This window comes from Gymnoscopelus braueri, assembly GCF_963280865.1.
Source record: "Gymnoscopelus braueri genome assembly, chromosome: 9".
Lineage (NCBI taxonomy): Eukaryota > Metazoa > Chordata > Actinopteri > Myctophiformes > Myctophidae > Gymnoscopelus > Gymnoscopelus braueri.
Genome location: NC_137610.1, coordinates 21,859,120 through 21,886,489, shown reverse-complemented (window position 1 = coordinate 21,886,489; position 27,370 = coordinate 21,859,120). Strand labels below are relative to the sequence as shown.

Below are 27,370 nucleotides of genomic sequence, written 5' to 3'. Positions count from 1 at the left end.
CCTAGAGAGCTGAGGTGACCTTGGGGTGCTGCTGGGGGGAGGGTAAGGAGGGCTTAATGAATTGGTTTTCATCCAGTAGATAGACTGCAGATGTGAGTAATGATCACATCTATAGGTTATCCATATTAGTTATGAGCCCAGCAGTGGCAGGAAGAAGTAGTAGATTGTTTTTACTTTAACCACTTAAACCCTATATTATTATGGTTGACCGGAGTTTCTGTTGTGTGACGCGTCTTTTGTGTTGAGAAGCTTTCCCCACAATACGGATGCTGGGGATGGTTGAGTAAAAGTAGCGATACCACAATGTAGAAGTACTCTGTTACATGGAAAAGTCCTGTGTTAAAAAATGTACTTGAGTACCAAAGTATTGGCATCAATGTAACAGAAGTAACAGAAGTACTCATTGTGCAGTTTTCTTTTTTCAAAAGTTTTCAAAATTTGTCAAAATCTTTAAAAAATTGCAGATCTACAAGCTCACGTCGCACCGTGACACATTGTGAGCTTGTAGATCAGCTATTTTCGAATAGTTAAAGTATAAAACAGTAACACTGTAACACTTACTTAAAGGTCGGGTCTGTATTGTATAATAAGCACATTTCTAGAGCATTATAATGCGCTTATAAGTCATTACAACACTCATTATGAATGTAAACAACTTAAAACAAGGTTTATGAAGTATTATAAGTGCTGGTCATAATGCATTATAAGCTCAGTGGAACAGCGATATAAAGTGTCTTTGTTATAAGTTATGCATAATTATAAACATTTATAACAAGTGTTATAAATGCATTATGATGCATTATAAATGTGATTATGATGTACTGTATTATAGACCCAAACTTTATGTAAAGTGTTACCTGGTAGTAATGTGCTGTCCGCTGAGCTTATAATGCACTATGACCAGCACTTCAACTTCATAAACCTTGTTATACTGTAAGTGAACTATAAATGTTTTTATAATGCATTATAGACCCAAACTTAATGTACAGTCTTACCCAATTGAATAACCTGAGTAGCCTGCATACTGTACTGCATGTACAGAACGTAGTAGGTATTGCTCCAATTGATGTTAAGTCCCAGCCAGGACCCAAATGTGGAATGAGAATATTAACAAGGATTAAGTTGCTGTGTTGCAAAAATACTTCCCTAGTTGATGCTGATTAAAGTAATGAACTATAGCAAACAGCGAGACTGAATAACGTGTAGGAAATGTTACTGTAGCACGGTTTGATCGTTTTTTTTAAAAAGAGTGAGTCCTGTGAAAGACTAAAAACAAGGATTAAGTTGTTGTGCTGGAAAATTACTTCCCTAGTTCTAGCAAACAGCTAGACTGAACTTGTTGAATAAATGTTACTGTTTTAGCACAGTTTGATCGTTGAGTCCTGTGAAAGACTAAAAACTTAAAACAACTGATTTACGCATCACCCTGTCAAACCAGAGGTAGCCTACTAATTAAGAATTGCCGGAGATTAACACAAAAAAAAAGACACATTCAATAGACCAGAATAGAGGGGAAGGGATATTACTAGCAGTCTAGCTCTAAGAATACCATGGAGTTAAATGTAAAGCAGGAGTGTTTGTTAATTAAGAGTTGCTAGGTAAAGACGTGTAGTAATGTAATTGGTAATTAGAGCAGTCAGTGCATGGTCAAGAGGTGACAGTGAACATGTCCATACATTAACCTCTTCATTGACACATAAGTCTATAGAGGCCAGTCAGCCCGGAGAGTCAATGCCAAACAACTGGTCAACTGAAGAAAAACACAAACAAACACACTAACAAAACTAATTTGCAATGCTTAAAAATAGCCCCCATAGCCTCACACTGAGTTTTGCTTCACTATAAGGCCACTATTGTGATTTTATGGTATCGAGGAACTTTGCGGAAGGCAACCTGTGTCTTGCGAGTGTAACACCTGAGATTTGAACCCTGGTCTCTCCGTGGCCAGGGGAGATATTTAGGCTATCCAACTACCTCGAAGCCGGGCCACCACACTCCCTTGGGTCCTCTGCGATACACGTGCAGAGTCTGAAGTCATTAGTTGTTGAGATACGTGAACTACAGATACGCACGCACGCACATACTGTACACAGAGATTTCATGCATATAGTGGGATGTACAGTATTAAGACTATGAGAAACAGTGCCTTAACTCATTTAATCCAGGAACGCATACTGTGTCATTTTAGATGTTTAGCTATAACCATTATTTTATACTTTGGGCTATTAAAACATAGCAGACATACAAGCTCATAGTGAGGCACCGAGTGCTGCGCTATAAACTTGTAGAGCTGCTTTTTAAAAAAAAAATTTTGCAAGTCTTTGAATACATCTTTTTTTTTAAACAACATTTTTAACTCAAATTTTTGCTTCTGGAGGTCCCTGGAACAAAATATTTTTCAAAAATAGCAGATCTACAAGCTCATTGCTTGTGTATCTGCTATTTTTTTGAATAGCCAGTATAAAATAATGGTTAAAGTGGTTAAAATCTAGAAAATGACAGATGCTTTCCCGGTCCTAATGGGTTAAGACATGTATAATTGTGTCAGTCAGAGAGAGATGTGCTGCTCATTATTACTAGTAGCCAATTATAACTGGAACAATGTACTGTAGCCTTGATGGCTGTTTGGCTTATTGCATTTCATTGTTGTCGGGTGGAAACCTCATATGTCCAAAACTGTTACTTTTTAGGATTCAAATTCAAAAGCATCAAAAGTAGCAGATCTACAAGCTCAAAACGTGTCGCTTCACGCAGCGTTTCAAGCTTGTGGATCTCCTACTTTTGATGCTTTCGTGTGGCGCTGTAGTATGATCAAGTGCAGCGTTATTTTACGAAAAAACACAAAAACTTAGAATATGGACATAGGAGGTGACTGACAACAACGATTTACTATTCTGTCACTGCCACCTCCTTGAAAATGTGAAATGCTTCCCCATGTCGTAAGCATTGTGGGGGGAAAAAGGCACTACGGTCGGTGACAAGTCCCCTTGTACACTAGCCCAAATGCTGTGCCAAAAGCCACTGTGGCCAGCAGCGTGGAACATGGAGTCCTGGCAGTGCAGTAATGTGTGTGTGTGTGTGTGTGTGTGTGTGTGTGTGTGTGTGTGTGTGTGTGTGTGTGTGTGTGTGTGTGTGTGTGTGTGTGTGTGTGTGTGTGCGCGCTCTATTCAAAATGAAAGGCTTTCACCTGTTTTGTTCTCATTTCGAGGATCCATTTGACTGAAACGTAACATGAAAACCCATCAGTTTGGGGACTGAGAGCGGGTTGGCATAATCTATCACAGTGTGTGTGTGTGTGTGTGTGTGTGTGTGTGTGTGTGTGTGTGTGTGTGTGTGTGTGTGTGTGTGTGTGTGTGTGTGTGTGTGTGTGTGTGTGTGTGTGTGTGTGATGGAAGAAGTACTCCAATTTCTTACTTAAGTAAAAGTACCAATACCCTATTGTAGAAATAGTATGTAGCTCGGTATTCAAAATGTGCTTGAGTAAAAGTACAAACGTATTGGCATCAAAATGTATGAAAATCCTTTGAAAATAGCAGATCTACAAGCTCACAACGCGTCGTAAAGCGCTATTTTCAAATTGCCAAAGTATAGACTGAAGTGGTTTTATAATAATAATCAAAATCTACAAAGTAACTAGTAACAACATTTTTCAAAGAATTGTAGTGGAGTAAAAAGTACAATATTTGCCTCTGAGATGTAGTGGACTATTAGTAAAAGTATTGAAAATTGGAAATATTCAAGTAAAAATATGTCAAAATTGTACTTAAGTACAGTACTTGAGTACATGTAGTTACTGTACTTTCGACCACTGGTTATCTGTGATCTGCGTGCCTATAGAGTATGATTCACCCCATAGCCCCGTCTGCCAGATGTGAGGCTATCCAAACCAAGGCCTCCAGCAAGATGACATACTGTAAACAACCTTGTTGACCGGAGGGAAGGCCTGCCTGCCTGCCTGTGTGTGTGTGTGTGTGTGTGTGTGTGTGTGTGTGTGTGTGTGTGTGTGTGTGTGTGTAGTGGACAATGAGTCACTAAGCAGTGTGTTTTTACGGCGTGGCTCAGCAGTAGGCTAGGCGTCTACAGTGGTGGCGCCATGGGCAGCAGATATTTATTGTCAGTGCTGAGGGGGTGGGGCTTGCCTATTAATTGGAGGTGCTACAGAACTGTGAATATAGCCTACCAACACACACTCACACCACACACACAAACCTCTTATCTCGTTATTTTAACTTTTTGTGTTTTTCCGTAAATTAACGCCCTACTTGATCATATTGCAACATCACACAAAAGCATCAAAAGTAGCAGATCCACAAGCTTTAAACGCGGCGCGTTTTGAGCTTGTGGATCTGCTACTTTTGCTATTTTTGTATTTGAATCCTTTAAAGTAACAGTTTTGGACACGTGCTACATGGCTGATGGCATTGTGTGTGCGCAGCGGCACCCACACACGCACGCGCGCACACACACACACACACCACCCCCCCCCCCCCCCCCCCCCCCCCCACACACACACACACACACACACACACACACACACACACACACACACACACACACACACACACACACACACACACACACACACACACACACACACACACACACACACACGTGTGTCAGTTGCATATCATGTACTGCACTTACACAGCAGTTGTGTTGCTCTGAGTCAGATGACATCAGAAGGAGCAGATCCATGCATACAGTCATGAGCCGTGACACCATATCAAGCGCAGAGTTACGTACGGCAGCAAGGCTCTGTCACACTACTGTCACATTTATTAAGGTCACATCATGCACATACACACCACACATACACGCACACAAGTGGCACAACAAAGGGCCTGACTGCGTAGAGTACAATCACCCACCCGCATATATATATCGTCTCTGTCGGGTGGTGGAAACCTCATACGTCCAAAACTGTGACTTTTCAGGATTCAAATTCAAAAGTAACGCAGTTTGGAGCTTGTGTAGCAGAGTGGCTCACAACCTCAGCTTGATGGCGTGAAAGTCTAATATCTCCCCCGAGCTATAGGGAATTCCCTTTGGCTCAGTGGTTAAGATGTTGGCTTTCCGCGTGGGAGACACCGGGTTTGAATCCCAGTTGTTACACATGTAGATCTGCTACTTTTAACGCTTTTACGTGACACTATAGTGTGATCGAGTAGGGCATTAATTTGATAAACAAAAAGTTAGAATATGTTGTCTGCCCGACAACAGCGATTATGAAAAGACTGAGGAGGGAAAAATATACAACGTAAACATAAAGTAAGTGTGTGTGTGTGTGTGTGTGTGTGTGTGTGTGTGTGTGTGTGTGTGTGTGTGTGTGTGTGTGTGTGTGTGTGTGTGTGTGTGTGTGTGTGTGTGTGTGTGTGTGTGTGCGCGAGCGTGTGCGTGGGTAGTAAACACATAAAGTAAAGATCCCGTTAAGGGAAATGGAGTTGCAGAGTAATAAAGGAAGAGGTATAGTGATTTTCTTTGGTCTCACGAGGGAATCCAATTACTGGTCCTTTTACTCCTATCCAAACAGGAAGGATAAAATGAACGCGACGCACGACGTACAAAACCTCACTGTCTGCGTTTGGTCTTTCCATCTTCCACCCTCCATCTTGTGTTTCATCTAACCTTAAAGGAGAATTCCGGACAAATTAAGTGTTATCTTTCATGTCTCGTTACTCACCTAGCGACGTGTTTCTAGCGATGCTTGTTTCTTTCCAGAACCTGGCAACTCGTGTTGCCAGATTCTGGAAACAAGCAACCAGTGTTAAATCGTTCGCCATTAACGGCAGGCTCGCAGGAATTTTCAGCGCATGTTTGACTATCATGAGACTCTACAATGAATCGTAGTAGAGAAAAAAATAACATTGCGTCGGTTATAATAGACGAACTTCACATAACCCACGCGCTCCCATTATAACAACGGAGGGTGTTTAAAAAATGACGACAGGGGAATATATGGAAAAAAAGAACGCCACTTTTTACGTCGCTAGGTGAGTAACGAGACATGAAAGATAACACTTAATTTGTCCGGAATTCTCCTTTAAGGGGACTTATATACGTTGCTGTCGGGGATGAAACCTCGTACAGTGTATCTCCATGTTTCAAATTGTTATGGTTTTTTTCCCCCGTAAACTAATGGCACAAAAAGTAGTGAGAATAACCGCTCTACAAGCTCACACGAGAGAGAGATTGTAGATCTGCTATTTTCACTATTTTAACCCATTGAAACCGGGAGAGCATTTGTGTCGTTTTTGATTTTAGTGATGGCTATTCAAAAATAGCAGATATACAAGCTCACAGCGCGTCACTTCGTGCTGCGCTGCAAGCTTGTACATCTGCTATTTTTGAAAGTGTTGAATTCTACTTCTACTAATTTAGAAGGCATTTGTAGAATCGGCCATAATGATTTTTTTAAAATAATAATTAAAAAAGTAAAGGTTTTGGACATACAAGGTTTCCACCACCAAACAGCGACGCCTTTCCACGAGGTGGAACTGCAACGTGGCACACAGGTCGATTGATCGACGCACTGAGAGACGATCTATATTTTCAATTCCACATTTGGACGTTATGGCGGTGTGGTGCTTTTCATCCAGAATGGATCAGTCAGAATGGTAGAGTAGAAGGCCATGTCTTGTCTGGTGCCTTAAGGTCAACAGTTGTTATAGCGCGAGCCCCCAATGGGAATTCTTCAGCACAAGCGTGGCTTCATGCTGACGTCTCTCAGCAAATTCCCTAGTATCTTACCCTCAGTGCTTCTTGAGGACACACTACATAGTAACTGCACCCGTTTCATGTAACACTATGTTTACATGCATCTGTGACGGTGTAATGTGATTCAAATGTTTGTTATTGTTCTTCATTATGTATGTGTTTTATATATGCTGTTATCAGGGCGTCCTTGAAAAAGAGAGCTTGCTCTCAATGGGCTTCCTTGAATAAATTCCCCCCAAAAAGTGGTGGAAAAAGTACTCAGATCTTTACTTTAGTAAAAGTAGCAATACCACAATCCAAGTATTTAACTTGGGTAAAAGTGCTAAAGGAAAGGCTAAGTAAAAATACAAAAAAAAAAGACAAAATCTGTCAAACATTTTCGAAAACGTCTTCTAACCAGGCGGTCCCCAACGGGAGGGGGGAGGGGGGGGGGTCTAATAATGCATCTCAAACTGGGGGGGGGGGGGGTCCTTGAAATGAGACAGGTTGAGACTGTAGAGCGATTGGGGGAGGTGGATATGTGGAAGGAGAGAGTGGTCAAAAAGAAAGAAAGAGTGGGAAAGAAAGAGAGGAATGGCAGTGAGAGAGACAGAGAGATAGACAGAGACAGAGAGAGACACACAGTGTGTCAGGCTCACACTGTGCTGCTAAGCTGCAGCTTCTGCTTGCACGCCGTACAAAGCTGACAGAGCAGCAAACACAGGAGCACAACATATGAAAGCCATTTATTCTACTGGGTGTCAGGGTTTTATACTCTGTTGAGGAGACCAGGCGTTCGCAGCACTCCGGGGCTCTCAAACGCACACGCACACACACGCGTTTATATAACTATACTTGTGAGGTTGTCAACCTTTTCGTAGAGGCAATTTTATGAATGCAAATTTTTGAAAATATTTAGGTATTTTTTTTACTGAAACCCTATAAAGCCGAAAATCTACAAGCTCACAACGCATGCAGAAGTAAAAGTAGATCTTCTATTTTCGGTGTGCAACACTGGCGTGAAACTAGTACGTATGAATCAGACGTAACTCCTAACCCCTAAACCTAACCTCGCTTTTATCCGGAGCGACCAGTCTTAACACCTAACCTGAACGTATTTCTTTGTGTGGACACAGGAAAATGGTCCTTACAATGTCCATTACTCAAATTCTACTACACTTGCGGGGACATTTTGGCCATCACAAGTATAGTAATACAAGCACACACACACACACACACACACACACACACACACACACACACACACACACACACACACACACACACACACACACACACACACACACACACACACACACACACACACACACACACACACACACACACACAGAGCTGATGGGGGATTCTATATCATCTTTGTTGGGTGGAAACCTCATACAGTGTACTGTATGTCCAAAACTTTTGAGGATTCAAGTTCATAAATATCAAAAGTAGCAGATCTACAAGCTCAAAACACGTCGCTTCGCGCCGCGTTTAGAGCTTGTGGATCTGCAACTTTTGATGCTTTTGTGTGACGCTGTAGTATAATCAAGTAGGGCGTTAAAAACACGAAAAATATGGAGATAAGAGGTTTCTGCCCAACAGCAATGATATCACACACCAGTGACACACACACACACACAGCAGAGAGAGCAGAGAGTGGCCAATCTATAATGATTTGGCGCAGACAGAGGATATGGCAGAAGGGAGAATGCCACGGCTCCGTCAATAGGGTGTCGGGGATAATGAGATTAGACCCTGGGTGATTCATCTGAGGCCATCATCATGGCATTCTACTGCCATCCCACCCTCCCTGCCAACACCACCACCACCCAGCTAGCACTGGCTTTCTTTATTGAGCCATTATGTCCTACACTGCAGCTCTCAAACTTCTGCATCACAAGGAGGACGGCCAGTTTGGCATGCATTATTAGACCACAGAGACCCCCATAACTCTGAGAGTGTGTACAGATGGAACCGAATGGACCCTTAAGCCATTAAGACCGGGAAAGCATCTTGTCACTTTAGATTTTGACCACTTTAAACCATTATCTTAGACTTTGGCTATTCAAAAATAGCAGATCTACAAGCTCCTATATACGCTATGAGCTTGTGTATCTGCTATTCTTTTGGAAAATCGTGAAAATGTGTGCAAATCTTTGAATATGTATTTTTTTCAAGCGAACCTTTGTAACTCAAATCTTTGCTTCTGGGGATTCTACAAATGTCTTCTAAATCCTAACAGTTTTTCTTTTAAACGTATGCTATCTATATCAGTGGTTCTCAAACGTTTTCATGTCAAGGACCCCCAAAATGAAGTATTTGCCCGCGGACCCCCATCTCAAAACATGTTGTTCCAGGGACTCCCCAAGAAGAAAAGATTTGACTTACAAATGTTCGCTTTACAAAAATATATACTCAAAAGATTTGCACATATTTTTCAAAAATAGCCAAAGAAATCAAAATGACACAGACACTCCGGTCTTAATGGGTTAAGGGTCCATCTGACAAAAAGAGCAAGGAGAGTTTCACCTTGCTGGTCAAGGAGCTGCGGGATTATCCCCCATCGTTCCAATGTATTATTTAAGCGGCCCAGTTCGATGCTTTGCTATAGCAATGCTGGGGCCACATATAAAAAGATGACCACCAATTTCCCAGATCCAATTGATGCTGAACAGTGGCTGGCAGTGGACACACACACACACACACACACACACACACACACACACACACACACACACACACACACACACACAGACAGACAGACAGACAGACAGACAGACAGACACACACACACACACACACACACACACACAAAGACCCCTGGCGGAGGTACTGTCAGCGATGTGGCCTCCGCTGGGCACATTAGATGGGACACTGCTGTCACAGCAGCAGCACACCACAGACCACAAAGCCACCCTTGCAATATTCAGGGTCCACACTATATAGGTGGACACTAGGCCTCTCCTTTCCGTCTGAAAGCCAGCAGACAAGCCAAGCCATACAGTACGATCCTCCTCCATTATTCTCATTGTTTTACGCTTCGTCGTCCTGTCTGGGTCTCTTCTTTTAGGCCCTGTCATCCTGTCACACACTGTCACCCTGTCACAGAGTCACCACCGCACTGCACTCCTCTCCACTATACATGTACTGCAGGGCTCACACTCTGAAATGTCACCTTTTAACCCATTAGAACCGGGAAAGCATCTGTGTCACTTTAGATTTCATTCGTTGGCTATTCAAAAATAGCAGATATGCAAGCTCATAGCTGTAAATTTGCCATTTGTTTTTTAAAATCTTGAAAATGTGTGCAAATCTTTGATTATATTCACTTGTATAAGTGGACATTTTTAACTCAAATTTGCTTCCGGGGGTCCCTGCCCTGGAACGAAATATTTTGAGATGGGGGTCGGCGGCCAAATACATGTAATTTTGGGAGTCCTTGACATGAAAAAGTTTGAGCACCACTGATATAGAAAGATATGTTTTTTTTTCTTCAGAAAACCGTTTAGGAGGACATTTGTAGAATTGGATCCTCAGTTCTTAATGGGTTAATATGCTAATGCTGCTCAGTCCCTGTGGTGCCATTATAGGAGAGACACTGACACTCCTGGCCAGGTCTGTGTGTGTGTGTGTGTGTGTGTGTGTGTGTGTGTGTGTGTGTGTGTGTGTGTGTGTGTGTGTGTGTGTGTGTGTGTGTGTGTGTGTGTGTGTGTGGACATGTGTGCATTACAATGTGCATACTGTATACATGTATGTGCATACTGTATGGGTGCAGGCATGCACGCACATACACACATTCACATGACTACATACATGTCCTTCCCATGTCTGGTCCTGGGTGCCAGGGGAGGACTGTGTGTGTGGATAATGAGGAGGGAGCGTGAATGAACTGTCCCACATTAGCTTGACCATGGAACTTTCCTCTACATCGTTTCTGTCCACAAGCTGGAAACACGTTTTGAGCTTGTAGATCTGCTACTTTTGCTATTTTTGAATTTGAACCCTGAAAAGTAACGGTGTTGGACATACCTGTATGGGGTTTCCACCCGACAGAGATGACATATTCTATACTATGAGTAGAAGTTTATAGAACTTACAGCAAGTTGAACTTTAATATTCCATAGCCACATTCTTTTTTTTTAACCCATTAAGACCTGAGGCCGATTCTAAAAATGATTTCTGAATCATAAAAGTTTTTTGAAAAATGTAATAAAAACAAATATTTTAAAAAATATATATCTCAAAATATTTTGTTCCAGGGACCTCCCCAGAAGCAAGGATTTACAAATGTTCACTTAAAAATATATATATTCAAAGCATTCTGTGCCGCGCTATGAACTTGTATATCTGCTATTTTTGAATAGCCAAAGAAATGACACAGATGCGTTCCCGGTCTTAATGGGTTAACTCATTCAGTGCCAATGACGTCGCCGACGTCACGTTTTTATAAGCCCAGAGTGCCAATGACGTCGCCGACGTCATAATATATATATATATTTTTTTTAAATAAATAAAACATTTTAAACATTTTTTTTATTTCTTTTTTGAAAAACAATGTTCAGAAGAGATATGATGATTTGAAGATTTGCTGCTCCATTCACTTCTTGTTTAACTTCTTACTGAAAAAGGCTGTATCTCGGCTCACTTTCTTTTTACAATGTATTTTTGGCCTTGGCACACGGGTGATAAAGCTAGAAATAAGTTTGGCACTGAATGAGTTTTAAGGAACCCGAAAGCGAGAGCACAACTCATGTTATTCCTTGGCTTTTGAGAGTTGCATCTGTGTTAGTTTGTATTTTATTGTGCTTTGGCTTTTATCGTGGTTTATTTCATTTATTGACTGTACAGCACTTAAGGTCAACTGAAATGTGCTTCATAATAAATTAGGTTGGATTGGAGTACATTGGACAGGACAAAAAGCTGAGTAAGAATAGATCACACATAATGGGCGAGGGCTGGGAGGACTCTTGTCCTCGCCCAAATAATTAATTTGTGCCTGAACTTTGTTAACCCATTAAGACCTGAGGCTGATTCTACAAATGCCTTCTAAAATCCTAACAGGTTTCTGAAAAACGTATGTTTCTATATCAGTGGTGCTCAAACTTTTTCATGTCAAGGACCCCCCCCAAAAATGATATGCATTTGGCCGCCGAACCCCATCTCAAAATATGTTGTTCCAGGGACCCCAGAAGCAAAGATTTGAGTCATTTTCTAGATTTTTCAAAAATAGCAGATCTACAAGCATCTGCCGTGCTATGAGCTTGCAGATCTGCTATTTTTGAATAGCCAAAGTATAAAATAATGGTTATAGCTCAAATCTAAAGTGACACCAATGCGTTCCCGGATCGAATGGGTTAAGGTCAGATTGCAAAGCACAGAATTAGTCATCCTCCTTATTCGGTGCTTTACAAACTGACCTTAACTTCAGGGACAAATTCATTATTTAGCATCGGAACATCTGAAACAACTATTCAACTTGAACCTTTTTCTTTGAAATTTGAAAACATTTTCTCTATTTCATTTATTTTTTTGAATTTTCCGTGTTTCTACTATTTGTTTTTATGTGTTTGTTTTAACGTTGTTATGTGAAACTACGTTTCCGGTATGTATGCTACCCTGTTGCCCAGAGCCCACTTGAATAATATGATTTACACTGGTTAAACAAAAAATATATCTAAAACAAAACATTGAATTAGCATTATAAATAATATTAGCATCCTGTGCCTAAGGGATGTCAGGGATGCATGTATGTTTTAAATGGTAAAAGAGAGGGGGGGGTGGTGCTAGTAAAGTGTGTGCACATACTCTACAGGCAGTGGCTCAGCAGGTAGAGCGGTCGCCTGGGAAGTTTTCTGGTTCTCGGTTCGATCCCGACTCTCCCTGGCATCACATCATCAAGTGTCCTTGAGCAAAGACACTGAACCACTACCTGCTCCCCGGCTGGTGCTCAAACCCCTATATCATTGCCGTCGGGCAGAAACCTCCTATCTCCACAACTTATTGTGTTTTTTTGTAACTCAACGCCCTACTTGATCATACTACAGAGTCACACAAAAGGATCAAAAGTAGCAGATCTGCAAGCTCGAAACGCGGCGTGAAGCGTCACGCTTTGAGCTTGTAGATCTGCTACTTTTGATCCTTTTGCTACTTTTGAATTTGAATCCTGAAAAGTAGCAGTTGACAAATGAGGCTTCCCTCACAGAGACAATATACTTAGTTGACCTGGGGGGTCCCACAGGGCTCTATACTAGGCCAGTTAGTATTTCCCTCTACACCTTAATCTCTTCGCCAGAAATGGCAGATCTCCAAACCTTTTCCTGTATGTCAGCGTTGGCGAGATGTTTGCTGACGGCGTGAACTGTGAATGACCAGCATGGCACACAGAGATTAAAAGGATAATGATGGTGAAGATGAACTTGGGGAACGACAATGACCATGATCATGTGTGACGGTAATGACAGTGGCGACCGTGGCGACTCTGCAGACTCTGCAGTCTGTCACGGTCATTAACCATGGCAACTGCGTCATGGCCAAGTGGTCGAAAGTAACTAAGTGCATTTAGTACTTAAGTAAAATGTTTAGGCTACTTTTCTTTACTTGAGTGTTTCCATTTTTCAATACTTTACTACGTCTCAAAGGCAAATATTGTACTTTGTACTCCCCTAAAATTATTTGACAGCTTTAGTTACTTTGCAGATTTAGATAAAAAAAAAAAAAAAAACATAAACAACTTGTGCCCTATTTTATACTTTGGCTATTTAAAATAAGCCAATCTACAAGCTGTGAGCTTGTAGATCTTCTGTTTTCATTTCATTTTCATTTTTTTTTGTACTTTTACTTAAGGTTTTTGTAAAACTTTGAATACAGGACTTTTACTTGTAACATATTTCTACATTGTGGTATAGCTACCTCCAGTCAAGTAAAAACTTCAGAGTACTTCTTCCACCACACAGTGGCCATAACATTTCAGCTGAGCAGAGCAGAACTTCTCGAATCTATACGTTTCGGGACCCTGAGAAAGGGTTTGGTTGTTGTAGCTAGCTAGCCGTTGGCATATAGGACAAGTAGCTGAGCATGAGCTTCATGGGTATCTTTAGCACGGTTGCAGTGCAGTGCACAGTGTTGCCAGATCTTGCGAGAGAAATAGGCAACCCGGTCTGAAAACAAACCCAAAAGAACCCCGACTATTAGGCCACACTATTTGAATCGAGCCAATCTGCAAGCTCACAGCGCGTTGTGAGCTTATAGATCTATAGAGCTATTTTCAAACCAAATATTGAGCAAAAAAAGTGATTTTAATAATTCAAACAAAAATCTTTAATGGGGGTCCCTGGCACCAAAATAAGCAATTACACTTTGGTAACGAGCCCATTAGAACCGCAACCCGCAACTAACAATATTTACGAGCAACTTTACAGAAAAACAAACCCCAACGTCGCTTATAATAAGCAGACGCGGCAACGCTGGCAGTGCAGCGCGGCGTGGCGCGCTCTGTGCTGCTGACGCCTGCTCTGTTTTCCCCTCTGAGCCAGTTAGTTGGTGGCTGATGCTTTTTGCTACTGCTGCGGCTGGGATAAAGACAACTAATTAACCAGAGTGGCTCTGTCTCTAGCTCCTCCTGAAGCAGCTGAAACAACTTCAAAGTCCCCACCCCCCCTTCCCCCCCCGGCCCGGAGAGACGCAAAGGAAACAAGAGAGTAGGGGAGGATGGATGGTGGGAGGCAGGATGAAAGGAGATAGCGGGAGGAGAGGAAGAAATGGTGTTGTTGTGTAATAAAATAAAGTAAGACACACACCACTGCATAGTTAGCGCCTATAGTGTCTTTTTTGCTTCCATGGGTTGAGTTTTTTTGGGTGTGGGAGCGACGACGGGGGGTTTTCTGTGGGTTTGCTAGAAGATTAGCCGAGTCTGTTATTGATGTCAGTCATAACATTGCAGACTGCAGAGCTGATAGCGTCGGAGAGAGAGGCACGGATGGATGGAGAGACGGAGAGAGAGAGAGGAGAGAGAGAGAGAGAGAGAGAGAGAGAGAGAGAGAGAGAGAGAGAGAGAGAGAGAGAAGGAGAGAGTTGGGAGATGGAGCATTCAGCAGAGACTGAAATAATTGCCCCCTGAAGCGAATAATTGAAGAGCGAGGTGAAGACTGTGTGCGTGCTTGAAGCCCAGAACAAGACGTGGCCACAGCCCAGGTAGACAGACAGCCGCATTACCTAGAATGACGCCGCTTTTGAGGGGAGTGGGGGGTTGTCAATACAATTTACCTCACTAACATACTCCTACGTAAACATACGAAAGGGGCATTTACTGTACTCTCTGCTGCGCACATGAGTAACGGTGCGATCATGCGGTAAAAGTTGTCGTGTACAGAACTTCAAGAGCCGCGCGAGAGAGAGATAGAGAGAAAAGTTTGGGTCATGGATGAATCTTTGATGTCAATAGTGCTGCTGTTTGCACCAGGAAACAAACCTGGAATACAAGAGCACTAGAGAGAGAGAGAAGCCTCATGCACTATAAGATTGGCAGTGGTTCTCAAAGTGTGGTCCGGGGACCCCCAGGGGTCTTGAGGAGGTTCCAGGGGGTTCCTGACTAAAAACATTGCTAAAGGTCACTCTGTAGTGTACACACTGGGAGTGTTTATTTTGTGCCATTAATTCACATTAAAGCACCACTTCACCAATGTTCAACCTATCTTCATATAGTTGGTCCTCACTAATGGTCATAATATGGTACCATTTTTGGGGGGACCCCGGACCCCACTTTGAGAACCACTGGTATACAGTATCTTGGATGAGTGCTTATAGTATACTGCTATTATTATTATGCTATTAAAATAAACCTTTCTTACGGAAAATCAAATATGTTGTATTAGTCATTTTTGTATGGGTCACAACAGACATTCATGCATTGTAAACAGATTGTATTTATCAGTTAACAATGAATTAACTAACGAGTTTTGATTAATTATCACGAAACATTAAAAAAACTTTAGTCCCTAATAATACCCATTCCTGTGTAGTTGTACGGACAAAGTCATAGCAACGCACATACATGCACACACACATACACACATGCACAGGAGGGAGCCGCGACACAGAGGCTACCGGTTCAGTCATTAGAAAGGCGCTGCATCAGCAGAAACCTGCGTCCTGCCAGAGCGCCATGAATGTTACGCATCTGTTGCTATAATTCACTTCTAGAGGACAGTCATCAGCCACACTGGAAAACCCTCAGTTCATTTATCCATTTTTAACTCCAAGAGTTAACCAGGTAAGGGTACGGACAGTCACACCGAACTTTGATTCTGCCAACGCTTTTCAATGGGTTGAAAAGGGTTGTTGCCCTTGCGCATATTTTCTGTGTGTTGTGCACACCTTGCGTTTATGCGTTCTATGCGCCAGGGCGCCTCCAATAGAGAAAAAGGCTATTTGAAGCAGATAAATGCTCGAGACAGTTGCTGCTTTTCCCCCTCTGTCCAATCGGATGAGTCAAAGACGGACCGGCCTGGCAACGTCAAGACTCTGCAAGCTACTCAGTTTTTTAGGCTGCGCTGGCTGCAAAAACACAGGCGGCCGCACACAACCTGCATTTATCAGCCTGCAGCCATAGTTCGGTGCATTTCACTTTAAAATACTTCTGGGGTCATTGTAACATGTACTCAGGCTTTTGTGTGTCTGCACGCCACATCTGGAGACAGTTGGTGTAGAGGAACAAAAGGAGGGGGCCGAATAAAGACCCTTGGGGGTCTGTCCTTGGGGTCCTTGGGGGACAACGGCAAGTCATTTGCTGTAGTCCCCGACCCCGAATACTTGACCCCCTCCTTTTGTCCCAATACACCGAGTTGTGAGTTAGTATAGATCGGCTATTTTCGCAGAATGTTCCCCTGCTATTGCGACATGCCCAGAATATGGGGACACTGGGGTGTGCTTAAATCAGAGGTTCTCAAAGTGGGGTCCAGGGACACTCAGGGTTCCTTGCGGTAGGTCGCAAATGGACCCGTAACTCTGAGAGTCACGGAGGTCCTTATTAATACGATTGAGAATTCACTGTGTCTCAGGATGTTGCGCCAGGTGCAGGTGAAAAAGCACAGTCTCTTCCTGGTTGTACCTCGCTCTGTGCTTGTCACCTTTCACCACTGTCTGTGTACCACAGCTACACAGCAGCTCTACTGTACATCCACTGATACAACTGTCACTGCGGTGTCAAAACAAATAGCAGCGCCGTGCTAAAAATATTCACATATAATATGCTGCTCGCATCGGCTCTGGCTGTTTAGCCAGAGTGAGCTAGTGAGAGAGAGAGAGAGAGAGAGAGAGAGAGAGAGAGAGAGAGAGAGAGAGAGAGAGAGAGAGAGAGAGAGAGAGAGAGAGAGAGAGAGAGAGAGAGAGAGAGAGAGAGAGAGAGAGAGAGAGAGAGAGAAACTGACACAGCACGAGGCCAATAAATACCAACTGTTTATCAAACGGGGCTTCTCAGTCTGGAGTCTAATAACATGTCTCCAGGAGTGATGCAGAATGCAGGCCACTTCTTCCATTTGCAGATAACCTGCAAATTCATGAGTTGTTGCCCACTTTCCAGCTCATAACAAAACAATTACATCACAGCGCTGCATTCTCGCATTCCTGTTTCCTCTCTCGTCACTGTTGCAAGATTTTGTCGGGAGATTTTGTTGTAGAAATAAGCAGCCAGGTCTATGAAAACAAGCCCAAAAGAAGCACTTTAAACCTATATACATTGGCCAATCTAGAAGCTCACAACGCGTCACATTCGTGAGACGTTGTGAGCTTGTAGATCGGCTATTTTCAAAAAGATCTTGAAAAGAAAAAGTGAAATATTTGGAATACATTGAAAAACATTTTCATATGGGGTCTGCGAAGAAATACATTAATTTTGGTGTCCTTGACATGCAAATGTTTGAGAACTGGTTTAAACAATCATTAAAAAAAACACCAATATTTACAAGCAACTTTACATAAAAACAAGCCCAAAGTTGCTTATAATAAGCATACATACTGTAGCAACGCTGTCTCTCGTATCGCTCAGTGTGAGTGAGGGGGCCAATTACAGCCAAGCCTCCACAAATACTCCAGCTGCACTAGTGGAAAATAGCGAATGTACATTTTACTCAGGTACTGTACTTGAGTACAATTTTGAGGTACTGTACTTTTACGTTACTTGAGTACGTCCATTTTTCAATATACTTTACACTTCTACCCTACTCTACTTCTACTCTTAGTTACTTTGTAGATTTAGATTATTATTACAAAACTTACATTAACCAAAACTGTACAACCATTGTCCAAAAGACAAATGGGGGAAAACAGAGATCCGTCAATATCCTCTCAATCACTCAAGAAATAAAAAACACACTACACATTCAAAACAAAGAAACAAAACACCATAACATAAAAAACCTGACATGGCTAATACTTTTGTACGTCTACTCAAGTAAAAAAAAAAAGAAAAGCCTTACAGAATTGTAACAGAATATTTTGTTATTGTATTGCTACTTTTACTTAAGAAACTTTACTTAGAAAAACAAATCAGAGTACGTACTTCTTCCACCACACAGACGTGAAGGCCAATTACAGCCAAGCCTCCACAAGCACTCCAATTGTGAGCCTGCACTAAGGCAGCCCACAAGGGGCGTTGGGACTTTCATTTTAAAAAATCATTTTTTCCTCCCTACTGTTTCCCTGACCTAAAAAAAGAGTGTGTGTGGGGGTACGTAACGGGAGACATAATAAATAGCATTTCTTCCCCTCTAGAAGTTTCTGTAGCAGTGGGGGAGTGAGGAATGATTTGAGCTATTAGAGCAAAATGCTTATTAAAGATAGGCCCTACTTCAGGAGGTGCCTGGGCAGAACTAGAAGGATTATGAAGGACACCCGTCATGCCAGTAATGGACCGTTTGTGCCGCTGTGGTCAGGCAAACGCCCGCGCTGCCACAAAACCACTGCAGAAAGAGACCCAGAAACAACGTTTTCTCAGCTTAGAGCTTTGAACAGTAACCCGACTGTCAGTAGGGTTGCCAACAGTTCCTTGACATACAGAATCGTCCCCTTATTTGGAAACTAAAAGACGTGTCCCTTATTGAACTGATAAGGGGACACACATCGTTTCTTATTTTGGGGAAATCAATCAATGATTCAAAATCAAACATCTTAGAAGTTCAAGCAGCTCATATACACTATAATACGGGTATTCCTGAGCGTCCCTTATTTTTCTTGGAATTAACCCATTCAATCCGGGAACGCATAGCTGTGTCATTTTAGATTATTTTTTTTAGACATAACCATTATTTTATACTTTGGGCTATTCAAAAATACCAGATATACAAGCTCATAGCGCTGAGTGCTGCGCTATGAGCTTGTTGATCTGCTATTTGTTTTGAGAAATCATTCTTTAACTCAAATCTTTGCTGGGGATTCTACAAATGTCTTAACAGATTCTACAAATGTCTTAACAGATTCTACAAATCACACATCAAACAGTTAAAAATAAAATAAACGTATGTTGCTATAATATCAGTGGTTCTCAAGCTTTTTTCATGTCAAGGACCACCCAAAATTATATGTATTTGTCTGTGGACCCGCCCTCGACCCCCCAACTCAAAATATTTTGTTCCAGGGACCCCCAGAAGCAAAGATTTGAGTTAAAGATTTGCACACATTTTCACATTTTATTTTTTTTTCAAAAATAGCCAAATAAATCTAAAGTGACACAGATGCGTTCCCGGATCGAATGAATGAAGGGACCCCCGGCCAGGTGTCCCTTATTTGAATTTCAGGTAGTTGGCAACCCTAACTGTCAAGTCAACCGTCTTCAACCTGTAAATACCCGCACAGCAGCAGAGCACATACAGTACAGTATTTCTGGACAATATTTTGGATTGCACCTAGCTCAGAATTGTTATAGTTCACCTCACAATACTGACTGCTATTAAAGTATATCGTCTCTGTCGGGTGGAAACCTCATTATGTCCAAAACAGTTACTTTTCAGGATTGAAATTCAAAAGTAGCAAAAGGAGCAGATCTACAAGCTCGAAACACGCCGCGTTTCGCGCCGCGTTTCGAGCTTGTGGATCTGCTACTTTTGTGCGACGCTGTGGTATGATCAATTGGGGCATTAATTTACGAAAAATATGGAGATAAGAGGTTTCTGCACGACAGCAACGATATACTATCTACAGTATATACTGTACTTGGTTGCTACAAGTAGAACGACAGGATTCACATTAAATATCGTCAAAAAGTTCCCAATCCAACTCAGCCATTATTCACAATTCAAGTGTTAGGCCCTCATCAGCTACACATCACTGTGCCCACAGGCTACTTATATAAGCTATACTGCCTATCAAGAGTTTTAATTGCAAAGGGAAGAAGTCAATTCTTTCTCTAAGAATACATTCAGAGGAAGAGAGCGAAGAGAAGACAGGCAAGGCTAAAAGTGGAAACCATATAGGCCCGTAGCAGCTGACTTACCTTCATTAGTACTGACTCGCTGAGCTTCTCCCGGTTGACAATCTTTATGGCGACTTTCTGGCATGTGACACAGTGGATTCCCAGCTTGACCAGCCCTGCAACACACACACCGTACGGTACAGTTTGTTAGGACAAGTCGTGCTTTTCAAACTTTTTGTGCCCAAGGCACGCGCACCAATGGGCAACACGAAATGTCGTATTCACAGCGAAAATAGACGATCTACAAGCTTACAATGCGGTATATGCTCTTGTATTGAGAAATTGGTGCATGTGCACAAAGTAGGCCTACTAATACACTAAATGGAAACAAACAACTTTTTGTATAGGTGTTTATTAAAGCGGCACTACTTGTATGTGACTTTTTTTTTATGGAAATTGTATTTTGTCCAATCTGTATGGTAGAGTATGTTATACAATATAACTTAAACAATTGGGGTGGTTGTATTTTGTCTCCCTGCTCTTCTATTGAGACTTCTAGACACAGGATCTGACACGAATTTTGACCTGATGGTCAAGATTTCCATCTATCCGCAGGCAGGCTCTACTAGCTCAATGGTAAAAAAATATCAGCACTTGCGCAGGATACTGGGTTCAAATCCAGGGTAGCTTTAGTAATACAAATAGTCAATAAAAACTTTTTTTGTGTAGTTGTATATTATGCAATATTAATGCGTGGTTGTCTTAAAATCCCAACTGGACTTGGCCACTGGAACATCGATATGAGCAGCATACAGGACCTAATGTGCCAATGAGTCAAAAAACACAAACAATGTTCTGTGTGTGTGTGTGTGTGTGTGTGTGTGTGTGTGTGTGTGTGTGTGTGTGTGTGTGTGTGTGTGTGTGTGTGTGTGTGTGTGTGTGTGTGTGTGTGTGTGTGTGTGTGTGTGTGCGTGCGAGCTCACTGCAACTCAGAGTTGTTGTTCTTTTCGCATAATCTACATTGACTGATGTGGAGCGATGCATAACGGCTTGTAACCTCATGTAGTCGATGCCGATAATGTCTTTTAATGTGTAGACACTAGTGCGGTAATGAAATCCCCCCCTTGGGGTGTGGTGGTGGAGTGAGTCATAAAGGCTTTAAAAGAACGAAGGACATTGGTGTTATTGATCCCTATAATGCACTAAACTGCTTTGATGCAGTCCGCTCGAGTTAGCCATGGACAGACAATAAGAGCCTAGCTGTGACACATCATGCTGCGTACTGTATAGCCTTCCCTCAGGGCACAGATGACCAGCCATTGAATGGGGACTCATTATTGACTTCACTGTTGCTCAGAAATGCCAAGAATGAACCAACCAGCCACAGCCATGTATAGTACAGTAAATTAGAATGTGGCATTTGTACGACTACAGCAGAAAAAAAGAATATGCTACAGCCTCTGTTTCACAGCACAGCATTTATAGACTAAGGGACTCACATAAACACACACGTGAGCGAGCGTGCATGCGCACACACACACACACACACACACACACACACACACACACACACACACACACACACACACACACACACACACACACACACACTAACAGGAGTGTGTGATAATCAGGGCTACTGTGAAACAGAGCTTGGCTGGTGAGGTCAGGACTACTGGGAATCCCACACAAACAGCTCAGCATCCACTGGGGGGGGGGGGGAGAGAGAGAGAGAGAGAGAGAGAGAGAGAGAGAGAGAGAGAGAGAGAGAGAGAGGGGTCCATCCACCACTGCATCTGGTGCACAACTAAAACAGCTTTTCTCCAGCTTCATCTACTCACAAGTAAATGTCACCTGCTGGCCTAAATAAACCAACAACCACAAACACTATAGAAAACAAAACATGCAGGGATTCCTCAATGACTTCCCATTTCTTACAGAGAGGAATGCTGGGCCACTTAGTGTGAGAGCGTGAGTGCGCGTGTGCGACTAATTACACACGCACAAACATGCACACAAACACACACACACACAACCCAATCGTGCTACTGTTGATTTCCCCCGATGGCCAAAGATACTGCAGGGAAATGATCTGGCTCAATTATTTGGTCTCTCCAATGGCGGCTATGTGCAGTTTACACATATCCTTACATGGGATGAAGTGGACAACTTCGCTTCCCACCCATCTCCCAATTTTTGTGTGACGATAATGAGAGTGAATTTATTTGTTTAGCGCTTTTCTCAAACAAGGTTACAAAGTGCTTTACAGAACAAGGTAAAAGAGCAGCATGATATAGCCATAAGAATTAAAACGGCAAATCAAATCTGTGGGTAAAATAAGCTAATAAACGGGGCACCCGCTGGCCTAGCGGTCCAGGTGCATACCACATAGGGTGGTAATCCAGCTTGACAACGTGTCCTGGGTTCGACTTCCGATCCCGACGACCTTTGCAGCGTGTCAACCCCCATATTCCTCCATTTCCTGTCAGCCTACTTTCCTATCAATAAAGGCAGAAAAGGCTAAAAAAAATATCTTAAAAAAAAACAAAAAAACTACAAACTATAACACCACAATAACAAAGATAAAACCACTAACAAAAGGCCTTTAAAAGAAGACACTGATTTTGCTAGCCTCAGATCCTCAGGCAAGGTATTCCAAAGCCTGGGTGTCCGCCTGTCCGGCAAATGGAAAGGCGCTGAACAATCCATTCCTAGATAATGAATATATGACAGCTCATTACCTAACACATGTTGGAGTGCAACCACACAACACATGATGAGATAGAAAGCTGACACAGCAAGGCCTGCGGCGTACCGCTCGCTCTACACAGAAAACTAAAGGTGCCAGCTGGAACCAAAACTGGTTCTTCAGAGAGGGCCATCCCTATGTTCCCCAGGTTCTATGTTGGTGAAAATGGTTCTTCTATGGCATAGAAGAACCATTTTCACCAAGGTTCTTTAAAGGTTTGGGGACCCAAACGTTTTACCTCAAGACCCAAAAGAGAAATTTGCTGGCTCTGAAAGGGCAGTGATAGAGTCACCAGGGTGATTGGTGCACCTGGGCACGGTAGTGTTCACCCCTTTCAAAACCCTGCCTTCCTGAAGGCTTTTCACTATCTCCTCACTACCCATGCACTCCTTTCAACACTTTGGTTGATCCAAACTTTTTATCCCAAGACCCAAAAGAGAAATTCTTTAAGTGTTTTTGAATTAATGGGATCTCTTAGATTATTTTGAAAATGTATTAAAGCAGCACTATGTAGTGTCTCTGCAAGCATAGACATATAAAGGTAGACGCCTCCTCCGGCTCTGAGGCGTCTGTATCTCGGGTGCCATTTTAGAGGAGACAAGCTTCCGCGTGCGTGACAGAAGGGGGCGTTCGGTAGGCCAATCAGAGGCAGGTGGCAGGACGAGCATGTCCGGCGAGGACGTGCTGTGATTGGCCAGTCTTCGCTTTGACTGCCAGTTCCGCCTTGGTGCCTTGGCAAATGCCAGAATGAAACTCATTGTCTCCCCTATACGTAGCAATACAGTCAAGCCTCTAGCAGGGACCCCCCTGAGTCTATACATTTATGGAAGGATGATTGTTATTGCTTAAACATGTAATTTATAATCGTGTGGAGCGTAATATAAGATATAGCTGTTAAACAGTTACATAGTGCTGCTTTAAATTCTTCTTTTTGTAATTTTCTTTCTATTTTGAATTTTTTTTAAACAATTTGTAACAAAAAAAAGGGATATTTACTCACGACCCATACAAATGGATCCGTGACCCAAAAATGGGTAATTGTTTAAGAAACACTCCATGCAACACCATTTACACACACACCACACACATGCATACACGCACTGATTCTACTGATCACCACACCACATTGTTATTTTTAGCTGGTTTGTTTTAAATAATAAACGTTTCATTTTGGGCTTCCAACTGTGTCGCCCCTTGTCTTTTTGTTGTTATTTAGATTCCCCCAGGAGGCCCAGGGTCCAACACTCGCTCTCCCTGCCTTTCCTACTCAGTTTGATCTGTGTATGAAACGGACGCAGAGCGAGATACGCAAGAGCAGAGAGACGAGTGTTCCAACACCACAGAAACACACAGAGAACATGAGACGTGATGATAGGGGAGGCGTGCTGAGAAGTCAGAGACCTACGCTTGTAAATACACTTGAGGCTAGAGGGCTGGGAATTTGTGAAACAAATGATCAAAATTTCACACGAGTGCATTATTCAAATGGCCGGCATGCAGATAATTAAGCAATAATGAAGAGCGGGCCTCCACTTTGGGGAGTGGAGGGGGCCGCGAGGTGGAAAGAGGAGGAAGAACAAAACAAACAAAATAGATGAGTGAGGAGGGGGGGTTTGGTCTACAGAGAGAGAAGAACAATTAACAGGGTGAGAGGAATAGAGAGAGAGAGAGCAGTGGTTGAAGAAGTACTATAATGTTTTTACTTAAAGGACCACTTCACCCATTTTCAACCCATCTTCATATAATTGGTCCTCACTAATGCTCATGATAAAATGGGGCAATCTTTTGTCTACCCTGGTCTGTGTCTCAGAAGAGGGCTGTGGACAGTTCAGAAACCCACCTAGCGGTGACATCATCGATGGGGAATCCAAGCTAATAGAAACAGCAGACTTCCTATTCCTGAAAGGTTTGCATGCTATAATGGAAGCCATTGTTCTTGCGTTAATAAAAACATTGAACAAAAATGTAAATCGTCAGACTGCTGAACAAGGCATGATCACCGCCTGTCGTCAGGCTGGTCAGGCTTTCTTTTTCTTCCCTTTCTCTTATGGAAATAACAAAAACGATGGAGCTTGCACACAAACGAATTTCACCCACTGTCGCAATGCGACGTGTTTTGAGCATGTAGATCTGCTATCTTTGGCGAAGAGATTTGGTGTCGAGTAGACGGAAAAAAAGCAGTCCAAGTACAGTTGTAACTCAGGCCCGTTTGACTAAGAATGGAGGGTGTAAGTGCAAGTTGCACAGTACTTGAGTAAAAGTACTTAGTTGCTTTACACCAGTGGTTCTAAACCTTTTGAGGCTGTGACCCCCCAAAATAATCATATTTAAACCGGGGACCCCCCCGTCCTGATAAGCACGTGGCATGTAGGAGTTGAGGTATTCAATTTAGTATAGTTTGTTGATTACTTTTGATGCAGTAATGGTCTTTTTCTTCTTTTTGGCCATTAAAAAAGTCTTAAAAGTCCAAGTTGCCAATTCAATGTCATCTGGGGACCTCCCCCAAAAAACATAATCATGTGGGGACCCCCCAGGGGGTCCTGACCCACAGGTAGAGAACCACTGCTTTACACCACTGATAGAGAGAGAGAGAAAGAGAGAGAGGGGAGGGAGGCTGAACGAACGCTGGGAAGGGAGGAACAGAGAAGTCCCAGACTCCCATTAGGTCTGTATGATGGGAACACTATGTTCATGGTTGCCAGGGAGACAGGCTGTAATCATGATAAATACATTAAAAGAGAACATATTTGCCTGCCAACCACAGAGGGAAAGTTAACATGGCTCTACATCCATCTCTTCTGCTTCCAACGCCTTCTGTGTCCCCACCAGCACACGAGAGAGAGAGAGAGAGAGAGAGAGAGAGAGAGAGAGAGAGAGAGACAGTTAGCCCAGTTAGCCCATATGCAGACCATGTGGGACCCTCATAATTTGCCCAGTTCAAGCCCATGCCCACTTGGTACCCAAGTAGCCCGCATTGAACCCATATGGGTCCCACGTGGGCGTGCTGGCTGGGGACGGACAGACAGACAGACAGACAGACAGACAGACAGACAGACAGACAGACAGACAGACAGACAGACAGACAGACAGACAGACAGACAGACAGACAGAGAGAAGGAGGGAGAGAGAGAGAGAGAGAGAGAGAGAGAGAGAGAGAGAGAGAGAGAGAGAGAGAGAGAGAGAGAGGAGAGAGAGAGAGAGAGAGAGAGAGAGAGAGAGAGAAAGAGAAAGAGACAGACAGACAGACAGACAGACAGACAGACAGACAGACAGACAGACAGACAGACAGACAGACAGACAGACAGACAGACAGACAGACAGACAGACAGACAGACAGAAGGAGGGAGAGAGAGAGAGAGAGAGAGAGAGAGAGAGAGAAAGAGACAGACAGACAGACAGACAGACAGACAGACAGACAGACAGACAGACAGACAGACAGACAGACAGACAGACAGACAGACAGAAGGAGGGAGAGAGAGAGAGAAAGAAAGAAAGAGACAGACAGACAGACAGACAGACAGACAGACAGACAGACAGACAGACAGACAGACAGACAGACAGACAGACAGACAGACAGACAGACAGACAGACAGAGAAGGAGGGAGGGGGAGAGAGAGAGAGAGAGAGAGAGAGAGAGAGAGAGAGAGAGAGAGAGAGAGAGAGGGGGGGGGGGGGGGGAGGGGAGGGAGAGAGAGGCAGAGAGAGAAAGTTGGTGAGAGAGAGAGAGAGAGAGAGAGAGAGAGAGAGAGAGAGAGAGATATGGGCTCACGGACACAAACAGTCCTGTGGATGATTCCGTCACGGTTGACAGGGGAAAAATGTTAAATGTGAAGCGCAACCTGCGGCGTATCTATCTGTCCCACAGTAACATTTCAAAAGTGTCACATTCAATAACAAGCCACGCATTGGCCATCAGAGCAGCGATATATCTCCTTTACTCCCCAACAACAACATAGCCTGGATGTCTTTTTTTTAAGATATCACTTCTCTCCCTCTCTCTTTGTAACAACAGTATGGACCAGAGTCTGGAGTCTCTCTCTCCCCACAACCAGGTGCAATCTCCTGGAACAACATGATGTTCACCTGTCTGTGATTGTCCACCAGTAGGACAATGCTTCTCAATCTTTTCTGGATCGTGGCCCGAAAAGTATTGGTTCTTAAAGTGGGGTTCCACTTAGTACAGCATCACAATCATTTTAAGCCCTTTTTCCATGTATACGTTGGTTGGCTATTCAAATAAAAATAAGATAAAGCTCACTGCGAGCTTGTACATCTGCTATTTTTGAAATCTTTTGAAAGATCTTTAAAGTGTTTGAAAATGTTGAACTTATTTAGATATATATATTTTTTACACAAAATTTGTGTAAAAAAATATATATAGAGAAGATTTAATCATCTCTTCTGATGGGGGGGTCGGCAGCCAAATATCAATTTGGGAGGTCCTTGGCACAAAAAAGGTTTGAGAAACACTGCCGAGGGTTCCTTGGCCTGAAGAACGTTGAAGACCCCTGACCTAAAATGTA

At 42.8% G+C, this 27,370-nt stretch overlaps 1 protein-coding gene across 1 annotated transcript in view; it reads right to left on the bottom strand.

Annotated features, from left to right (window-relative positions):
- The window catches only part of brsk2a (BR serine/threonine kinase 2a), a gene marked incomplete at both ends in the record, with an annotated part of 318,021 nt that overhangs the window by 119,786 nt on the left and 170,865 nt on the right, over positions 1-27,370 (bottom strand). Inside the window, 1 exon segment of the mRNA XM_080438342.1 lies at positions 20,180-20,274. Within this exon segment, the coding sequence (XP_080294468.1) occupies positions 20,180-20,274 (95 nt within the window).